General features: G+C 37.3%; 1 protein-coding gene across 1 annotated transcript; it reads left to right on the top strand.

The window, feature by feature from the left end:
• The first annotated feature begins 1503 nt into the window (after positions 1-1503).
• LOC144980211 (uncharacterized) lies at positions 1504-8623 on the top strand. The gene is made up of 2 exons (XM_078927789.1): positions 1504-1637; positions 3191-8623. The coding sequence occupies exon 2, from the start codon at positions 3247-3249 to the stop codon at positions 5107-5109; it is 1863 nt and encodes a 620-aa protein (XP_078783915.1). The 5' UTR covers positions 1504-1637; positions 3191-3246; the 3' UTR covers positions 5110-8623.
• Positions 8624-10942: the final 2319 nt, after the last annotated feature.

Genomic DNA, 10942 nt, shown 5'->3' on the forward strand with positions numbered 1-10942 from the left:
TCATGTCATTATTTTCCTTCTCTGTGTCATCTGGAAGGTAGACACTACCATTCTGCGGTTCATGCAGAGGTGCTTAAAAACTGGCTAAAGAACCGTTTGCTGTCTTCCCTAGAAGCACATTGTACTGCCGTACTCTTGAAACCATTTTTTAAGATTGAGCCAGATAACTTGTCCTTTAAATATCGATCGATTTAAATTCATAATCTTGATACTGTAAAACAACTATGAGTTCAAACTCTTTCCAGTTATCGACTTTAATATAGCTGTAATAAGCGCAATCATTTCCAATTATTATAAAATTCATTAAAATGTTATTATTAAAAATTAAAGCAAATTATTTTTAAGGTTAATAAATAATAATGTGAAATTGAATGTAAGCTTCAATTTAATTACAAAAACAGATCAAATGAATTTTTCGGGTCTCCCCTTTATCAACAAAAAAGGATGAATGAAACAACACAGCAGAAACATTTACATTTTAAGGTTAATATAACATTTCACAAATGTGTATTGAGAGACATCAGAGGAAATGATGAAAGAGAAACACCATTTATTCAAAATCACACAATCCATAAATAACCTTTTCAAATGATAATACAATACAACACATTGCTGGGATTGTGTCAAATATATAAAGGATGAAATGGGTGTTGCATTTACAATATAATAAAAATAATGAGGTATGTGATCTTTATCGATTTGACACTGCCTGACATAGATATGCACTGTCTGCTATTCAAACCCAATGGCAACTCCAGACGCTTCCCGCCTTTATCCTAGCATTAAGACTTCGTGCGGGTATGTGGTCGTGTGGAATGACGCTCGCTTTCGGATCAGAAGGTCCTGGTTCCATCGTTGCTCGGCGCATAGTTGAGTCTTGTGAAAAGGCTCTTTACTCACATTCTTTCACCGTACTCAGGTATAAAATGAGAAACTGATCGTTAATAGCCTTGTCTCTGTCGGAAAAAAATGTAATATCGCCTAACAGGCGACATGTCTTGTTCTATACGTTATTGTTTTTGTTGTAAAGCGCTTTGAGCAAGTTTTGTCGATATTGCGCTATAGAAAAGCTCAACTTATTTAAAAAAATAAAAAGCTCAACTTCGTCTTTTGACGCTATATTTATGTTTGTGCCCGTCACCAAGTGAATTGTCGTGAGTGGTGCTCAAGGAAACACATCATCTATATCTGGTGATCGTCGTCTTGGATTTCGTCGTAATTTTTGGTCAGTGTCCAGCTTCGAACAGATTGTGAATTTACGAAATGTATGGACAAATCCTAGGATGACGCCCCCCCCCCCCCCACCCCCCACCCCATCCCCCGCGCATTATCAACCCGAAGGCCGAAGGTCATGATGGTCCAACTCAATCTTGTAAACAACGAACCGACGCATCGAACCTGTGGAAGCGTGACATATCTGAGTAGGATCATGATGTATCTTGGTAGAGAGCCAATAATTCTACGTAATCAACAATGTTTTTTGTTTACTGGAACGATGACACGGGCCTGGTATCAAAATTGAATGTTCGGAGAAACATTGCTCAGTTTGACGTCCAGAACAGGATCAATATCATCAGCGATTTATTTATACCACAGTAATAATAGAAGATAGATTTATTATTTCTACAAAACACAAAGTAAGTTTTCATATTTCATTCTATGTTTTAAAGATTGTATTATATATATTTCTTATCCTATAATATTTTATTATATTTAACTTAAGCCTTGAGAAAGAGAAAAAAATCCACTAATTGTAATCAAGACGCTTTACAATGGGTTCTTAGCTAGCAGCAGGACGTAATATAATGTAGAGCGAGACATGACGGCTGTTAGGCGATACTATATTTCTTTTTTTTTCGGTCAGGGACCATGTAATCTATTTACACCTGAGCACAGTGAGTAAAGAGGCTTTTTTAAAGACTGAAAGTTTGCGCCTCTAAGTACAGGACTCGAACAGTGGACCTTCTGGTCAGAAGGCGACTTTCATTCAACATCAGCGCATTGTCTTACGAAGAAGGAAACAATAAGAGATGCTTTTCCACTCAGGTCAGATATGAACCTACTCAAGTAATATTCTTGAGTTTGTAGTCTGTAATGTGGCTACCTGGTCTTGTGGTATGACACTCGCTTTTGGATTGGAACCTGAGATAGAGCCTCGCTCTGCCCAGTTGAGTCTTTGGGAAAGACTCCTTTTGCTCACACTCTTTCATCGTACTCAGGTGAAAAATGAGAACCTGGCCGTTAACAGCGTTATCTCTTTGGGAAAAAATGTATTAACGCCTAACAGGCGTCATGTCTTGTTCTTTATGCCGCATGTTGCTATTGGTCAGTAACTCCTTGTAAAGCGCTTTGAATACAGTTAGTGGATATTGCGCTACTTAAAAAATCTATTTATTAATGATGGCTACTGCTTTGACAAAGAACTCACTCTAAATGGGGTCTTTTGACCTCCATTCATTGGTGGGCAGGAGGTCACTTGCTGTGTCTTCTATCCCCTATTTAACTCCTTTCAAATTTGCTTGATGTCTAAGCCTCTGAGTCCTGGGCTACGATGGGAACAGTCAAATGTGTAGAGTTAATTTTGGGAGGTTATATTTTCCCTTGTTAATCTGTTATGTACTAATTGTTAGGTTTTGGATATATTATGTAAACATTTGGGTGAATTCCTTTTAGTGGGATTCTGTACTGGTGTCTGGATGAGACATTTAGGTGATCTCAAACAAAATACATTGATGGTGTGTTCATGGAATTTACATATGTTCTCTAATTGAACCCATTTCCCTTTGTCCCATAGTTCTCGAGTGACCTCAATTTAAAATCTAGAACTTTTGTACTACTCTCACGATGCGAAGTGGCCGAGTTCATGTGACTAGGAGGGTACTTGGTTCGAGCCCCGCTTCAGACACTTTCAGTTTTTTTCCTTGGGCAAGATTATCAAACCTCAATTCGCTCACTGTGACAACATGAGTTATTTCTGTTGACATCAGACATCTTGTTTGATGGATTATGTATATTCCTTCGTTGAATGCGTGGGCGACGGTATCTTGTGATGTCGTGGCGGACTAGCATAATTTTTTTTTCTTGCTATCCAGTTTTCTTCCTTTTTAGTGGCGTTAATATGACCTAATGATGCGTTGTGAATTCCTTTAAAAAAGTCAAAATTCATATTAACTCTATCAACATATTGCAGATTTTTCCTGTATATAATTTATATTGTCAACAACAACAACAACAGAAAAATCAGCAATGTCTATCTGGTACGTGAACCTGGAAAGCAGCACTCAAAATCCCTCATCGGTCTCAGAAGCATCATTTTCAACAATGCGCTCGACGGATAGCGAAAGCATCAGGAATGTTGTCATCCCCAAACCAAGAATAAGGCCACCAATACCATCAGCAATGTACGTGAACCTGGAAAGCAGCACTCAGAATCCCTCATCGGTCTCAGAAGAATCATTTTCAACAATGCGCTCGACGGATAGCGAAAGCATCAGGGGTTTTGTCATCCCCAAACCAAGAAGAAGAACACCAATAACATCAACGTATACCAGATACGAGAACGTGGAAATCAGCATTCAAAATCCTTCGTCGGTCTCAGAAGCATCATTTTCAACAATACGCTCGACGGATAGCGAAAACATCAGGGGTTTTGTCATCCCCAAACCAAGAAGAAGAACACCAATAACATCAACAATGTATACCAGATACGAGAACGTGGAAATCAGCATTCAAAATCCTTCATCGGACTCAGAATCATCATTTTCAACAATACGCTCGACGGATAGCGAAAGCATCAGGAATGTTGTCATCCCCAAACCAAGAATAAGAACACCAATAACATCAGCAATGTACGTAAACCCGGAAAACAGTACTCAAAATTCCTCATCGGACTCAGAAGAATCATTTTCAACAATAAGCTCGAGGGATAGCGAAAGCATCAGGAGTGTTGTCACCCCCAAAGCAGCAATAAGACCACCAATACCAATAGAAGCAATAACAACAACAACAACAACAACAACAACAACAGAAACATCAGCAATGTCTATCGGATTCGAGAACAATGTTCCAAATACCAATGATATCCTAGAAAGCAGCGTTCAAAATACCTCAAACTGTGTCACAAATGGGACAAATTCTGTGGTGTTGTCCGTGGAAGAAGAGAACAGGTATTTCAAGTCTCCTACAACTAAGAATTTTCCTCCTCCTCCTATTCTTCCTCCTTCCCATCATCATCCTCTCGCTTTCCGTCCTCCTCCTCCTCCTCCTCCTTCTCCTCCTCCTCTCCCTCCTCTCTCCTCCTCCGACTCTTCCTTCTCTCTCCATCCTGCTCCTGTTCTTCTTCCTTCCAGTCCCTCTCCTCCTCCTATTCCTCCACGGCATCCTCTTCCTCCTCCTCTCCCTCCTCGTCCTTCTCTTCCTCCTATTCTTCCTCCTTCCCGTCGTCATCCTCCCCCTTTCCGCCCTCCGCCTCCTCCTTCTCTTCCTCCTCCCCACTCGCCTCCACCTTCCCCTCCTATTCCTCTTCTTCTTAGTCACCTTCCTTCTCCTCTCCCTCCTCTCTCCTCCTGCGAGTCTTCCTCCTTTCTCTCTCCTACTCCTTCTCCTCTTCCTACTCTTCTTCCTTCCAGTCCCTCTCCTCCTCCTCTTCCTCCACGGCATCCTCTTCCTCCTCCTCTCCCTCCTCGTCCTTCTCTTCCTCCTATTCTTCCTCCTTCCCGTCGTCATCCTCCCACTTTCCGTCCTCCGCCTCCTCCTTCTCTTCCTCCTCCCCACTCGCCTCCACCTTCCCCTCCTATTCCTCTTCTTTTTAGTCACCTTCCTTCTCCTCTCCCTCCTCTCTCCTCCTCCGAGTCTTCCTCCTTTCTCTCTGCTACTCCTTCTCCGCTTCCTACTCATCTTCCTTCCAGCCCCTCTCCTCTCCTTCCCCCTCCTCATCCTCCTCGGTATCCTCTTACTCCTCGTTTCTCTCCTCTCGATCCCCCTCCTCCTCCTCCTTCTCCTCCTCCTCCTATTCATCCTCAGCTTCCTCTACCTCCTCTTCCTCATCCTCACGCTCGACGATCGTTTGTTGACCTGCTAGCAGAGACATCTGATTTCATTTTATATTGACTATGGACTATCCGATATGTCTACTGTATGTATGATGGAAAAACTCAAAAGAAATGTCAGTGATATAATCGGAGATGGATTCACAGGGACGGTTCATGATAATGCAGATTTCATCGTTCCTAAAAATGGCTTTTTGTATTCCGTCCATAAAATTTTCTCGACTTCCTTTGGCTTGCCATGACCTTAGCAGTTATTATTGTTTTTGTTATTACGTGTTTGTTTCTGGATCAAGCAAAACCAAGAGAACCCGGACACATTATTTGTCTAGTGAAGTGAATATTGATTGGAGGAAATAACCCATTTCAAAATGGCGTCCTCTATGTCTCGGGTTAATTTGTTCACAACACCCGTAAATGTATAAGTATTGAAGTATTTGGGAAGATTAATCTAAAGTAGAGCAACGCTTTTGGCAATTTATCAAGATCAAGACTTATAATAGATGTCAAAGAAGAGTCTTAGTGAAGGTGAAACCCAGCTCAAAACTGGTCCAGACCATTGTAATGTACGAGCCTGTAAAGATTGTAGCTAAGAGAATGGGTAGGAGTTATATTATTATTTCTAATCAGTAAAATGTTTTATCACTATAATTATTGAATCACATTTCTATAACATTATCATTATTTCATACATAGATAAATAAATGAATAAATATGTTGGTTTTAAAATTTTAAAATAACTTGAACTTTAAATTTAAGAGAGGACACTTAAGTTAATGTCATATTATTTTAATTACTATCTACATGCTTATGTTAATATTATTAATGACTGTGAACATTAAATATCTTTTCAAAGATGGGACTATAGCTAAGTCTAAGTCAGTGTCAATGCATCATTTCTCACGGACGTTGGGAGGAAAGAATTAAAATGTCTTTGTTTCTTTGTGATACAATGCAGAAGACGACCACCTCTTTTGCTGAATTGAAACTCTTTGTGTAGTGGATGAGATTCATCTCTAATAACTTTGTTTATTTTTTCATTACATGATTTCATATAAAAATGATCAAATTATAAAATTGAGGGAAACTTTAGCATCTTCTGGCAGTGTTTCAAAAATCTGCCGATCTTCGACTTTTCAGATTTGTTATTCCCACCCCAGGCATAAATAATAATGTGAAATTGAATGTAAGCTTCAATTTAATATACCGAAACAGATAACATGGACGTTTCGGGTTTCCCCTTTATCAACAAGACAGGATGATTGAAACACCACAGATGAATAATTAATGCTGTAGTGGCGATGTTAATATGAATAAGCAAACACATTGATGGACAGGAAATAGTTTTGTAAGGAAGCATCAATTAAAATAAAACAATGGATATTTCTAAAAGGTACGCAATTAATCAAGTGAAAAGAGCGGAGGCAGAGAGGAACTGTGTAATGCAGTTTAAAAAGGGAAATATAAAAACGTGTAGACTATTGTCGGAAAATAAATCTAATGGAATTGGAAATAAATACTAAACATTATGGGTTGCCGGTATTAGTATAAGCATTAGTGGTGGTAGTAGTAGTAGTAGTAGTAGTAGTAGTAGTAGTAGTAGTAGTAGTAGTAGTATAGTAGTAGTAGTAGTAGTAGTAGTAGTAGTAGTAGTAGTAGTAGTAGTAGTAGTAGTAGTAGTGGTAGTAGTAATAGTAGTAGTAGTAGTAGTAGTAGTAGTAGTAGTAGTAGTAGTAGTAGTAGTATTAGTAGTAGTTGTTGTAGTAGTAGTAGTAGTAATTGTAGTAGGAGTAGTAGAGGTAGTAGTAATGTTAGTGGTAGTAGAAAAGGAAGGCGACTGGACCATTATAAATGGTAACATTATGAAAACCTGTGCAGAACAATTATGCTATATTTATACTCCTATTTTTAATATGTCTTTTTCGTGCTCTTCCTAGTATTTGAAAAACTTCAGAACTCATTCCTGTCCCCCAAAAACGAGAAAGTGAAATCAATGAATGATCTGAGACTTGTCGCTCTCACATCAATTGTCATGAAATGTTTTGAAAAACGTATTTTGTTACGAATTAATAACCATGTTAGACCTCTTTTGAACCCTTATCAATTTGCCTACCAAAGTAAACGAAGTGTAAAAGATGCAATCCTTGTTTTTACAAATAATATCTACAAACATTTAGACACGCCTGAAAGCTACTGCAGAATTCTATTTCATGATTTTTCGTCCGCCTTTAATACAATTCAGCCCCACCTCCTTGCTTATAAACTTTCTACTTTTTTTTATTAATCCTTATATCATCTCCTGGGTGCTAGGCTTCCTTACAATTAGAATACAATATATACAAGTAAGAGGAGATGTCTCCAATAACATAAATATAAATACGTATGCTCTGCAGGGCTGTGCAATCTCTCCCATGCTTTTTATACTTTATATAAACGACTTTAAAAGCGCAGATCTAAACATACCCCTTTAAAAATTTGAAGACGATACTACTCTACAAGGATTATTCACTAACAATGACGAATTAACTTATAAGGAAGAAATAAACACATTTTTTTCCTGGTGCGACAATAACCACCTTGAATTGAATGCTAGTAAGACCAAAGAATTACTTATAGACTTTAGAAAAGATAAGAATACCAAAAACCATATCACTATTAAAAATGAAAAAAGTAGAGCAAGCAGTAGAATACAAATATCTAGGAGTCACCATGGACAACAAATTACGGTGGGACGTACATTCCAGTTATATCAATAGGAAAATTAATCAAAGAATGTACTTTTTACGAAAATTGTCCCAACTCAAATTTGATGAAAAAACTTTGTAAGTTATTTTATAGATCTGTAATAGAAAGTTTTTTTTTTGTATTACTGCCTGGGGGAAATTGTCTTAACTCAGCAAAGCTAACCTTGACAGGACTATTAGAAGACCTAACAAACTTACCACAGGATCCATGTCTTTTAAAGATTTATATACAAAATGCTGCTTATAAAAAATTGGCAATATTTTAGATAATCAAACACATCCTCTAAATCATCAGATCACTAAGTCGAACAGAAGTGACCGATTGTTGTCTATACGAACAAAACATGAAAGACACCTCCGATCCTTTTTACCTTACAGTTGCAGTATTTTTAATAAGGAATTTTTTTTAAAATTTTGGTCCACGTCTGTTTTAACTTTGAATCTGTTTTCTTTAAAATGACTCCATACCCACAATTTTTAAACATCAATTCACAAAATAGCTTACTACAATTTTACAATTACCTAATTAATCTATAGATGCCATATAATATTTCTAAGTCAATTTAAATATTATTATACTGTATCTAATTCTTAGCTTTTTACAATTTTTTTCTGATATGTTGACATGATATACACTACACACCGATATCTGTACAATAATGTAATCTGTTCGTCCCTTGACATTTATACTGTGTATTTATTCTTACAGCTTACAATATACCTGTTACCTAGTTAAACTTTACAACACTTATTTACGTATATTATGTTTATGTATGTATCATTGTCGCAATTTATACATCTGTACAAAAGAATTCCCTTTTTTGATGAATTAAGTAAATTATCATTATTATTATTATTATTATTATTATTATTATTATTATTATTATTATTATTATTATTATTATTATTATTATTATTATTATTATTATTATTATTATTATTATTATTATTATTATTATTATTTGTATTATTATTATTATTATTATTATTATTATTATTATTATTATTATTATTATTATTATTATTATTATTATTATTATTATTATTATTATTATTATTATTACGATCAGAATAAGAATAAGTAGAAGAATGAATCACAAATGTGTAAACACCCAATATACAACTACAATGTGTCATGTGTGTGTGTGCATCCCGACGAGCACACTGAGGTATAATAATATATATTATGGCTTGTCATATTGTTGTTGTTGTTATCGCACAAAATAAACCTGAATTGCATGGAGTATAACAACACACTATGATGATGTCAACACGCTGGTTTTTTTTTTTTCCAATGGTGAAGAATAAACTGGTAATGCCTCAAATGATGTGTAGTTACGTTTTCTTTGTTTTGTTTTTTGTTTTTGTTTTTGTTTCTTGTATTTTTTGTGTGTGTGTTTTTTTGTTTTTTTTCTTAGCTTGTCATTAAGATATTTTCCGACAGAGATAACATTGTTGACCTAGAGGTACTCATTTTAGATCAGAGTACGGAAAGAAAATGTGAGTAAAGAGCCTTTTTCCAAGGACTCAGTTATGCGACTATCACCAGAAAGGGGACTCGAACCCAGGACCTTCTGATCCGAAGGCCACTAGAGCACTTCACTTCGCCACCCTTTCTCAGACCTGCCTAGTTCTACGATAAATTCGTAGAAATACGATTTTTGGCTCCTGCTACAGAGCTGCGCAGGTCTCTTTGACTCAATAAATCTTGTTGAGAAGGAAAAGTTAACTTCTTAGAACATAATATATTCAGGACTTTGGACAATGCTGAGAGCAACTACTTATTTCTAAAGCTATTTAAGGTGACATTTTCTTTGGAAACGACGACTTTAAACAAATTCATGTAGGCAGCTCAAATTTCTGATATGTCAGTTAAGCATTTATGGTCAGGTACTCATTTTTGACCTGTGTACGGTGAGGAAATGTGACTGAAGACCCTTTTCTAAGAACTCAATTATCCAACCATCAGCAGAACGGGAATCGAACCCAGGACCTTCCGAAACGAAGGCTAGTGTCATACCCCTAGACCACGTCGTTACAATTTCTGATATTTCAGTCAAGCATTTACCAGTTAAATGACGTACTCTGGGAAAGCACGTAATTAAAATTTGGGACAGATAACTTGTCCTTCAAATATCGATCGATTTAAATGAACTTCAACTTGACAAAAGATCAAAACTCAACCCTGGGACTTCAGCAAAGTCTTACTTGATATACCAGGTTTGAGGGAATTTTGCCAAGACGAGGGTCATTTAACCCGATCGATATTTGAAGGCTGAGTTTCCTGGCCAAATATTTGAATACGATTTTATCCCGAGTGTTCAACGACTGCATGGGGTATATCAAATGACGTTCACGGCTGCCAGATAACCAAAGATCTAAGTGGCCAATTCGACTTCAAAAGAGGGCCAAATTGAACCCACGTGGCAAAACACTACATCAAAAATATGAATAAAGATTGCATGAAACAGTGCTAGACAAAGCAAAAAGGACAAAATAAAAAATAAAAAAACAAGTGTAAAAAAACCATTCCTCAAAAAATCAGCATTCGTCGATTGGTGATCAAACATCGAAGAAGTCTGCATTTTTGGGAATGTATTTCTCCAAACAGTAGTAGTAGCGTATGGCTACATCTCAACATTGGATGTCTCCAGCCATTGGAAGACTCCAGCCAGTATTAGTAGGATATGGCTACATCTCCACACTGGAAGCCTCCAGCCAGTAGTAGTAGCGTATGGCTACATCTCCACATTGGAAGTTTCCAGCCAGTTGTAGTAGCGCATGTCTACATCTCCACACTGGAAGCCTCCAGCCAGTAGTAGTAGAGTATGGCTTCATCTCCACACTGGAAGTCTCCAGCCATTAGTAGTAGTATATAGCTACATCTCCAAACTGGAAGTCTCCAGCCAGTAGTAGTAGTTTATGGCTACATCTCCACACTGGAATTCTCCAGCCAGTAGTAGTAGAGTCTGGCTACATCACCACATTGGAATTCTCCAGCCAGTTGTAGTATCGTATGGCTACATCTCCACACTGGAATTCTCCAGCCAGTAGTAGTAGAGTCTGGCTACATCACCACATTGGAATTCTCCAGCCAGTTGTAGTATCGTATGGCTACATCTCCACACTTGAATTCTCCAGCCAGTTGTAGTA

This window comes from Berghia stephanieae, chromosome 9 (assembly GCF_034508935.2).
Source record: "Berghia stephanieae isolate SIO BIC M18660-M18661 chromosome 9, UCSD_Bste_1.3, whole genome shotgun sequence".
Taxonomy (NCBI): Eukaryota; Metazoa; Mollusca; class Gastropoda; order Nudibranchia; family Aeolidiidae; genus Berghia; species Berghia stephanieae.

Bases quoted from the DNA above. Each gene is read 5' to 3' on its own strand.
- LOC144980211 (XM_078927789.1), top strand. From the start codon at position 3,247: ATGTCTATCTGGTACGTGAACCTGGAAAGCAGCACTCAAAATCCCTCA.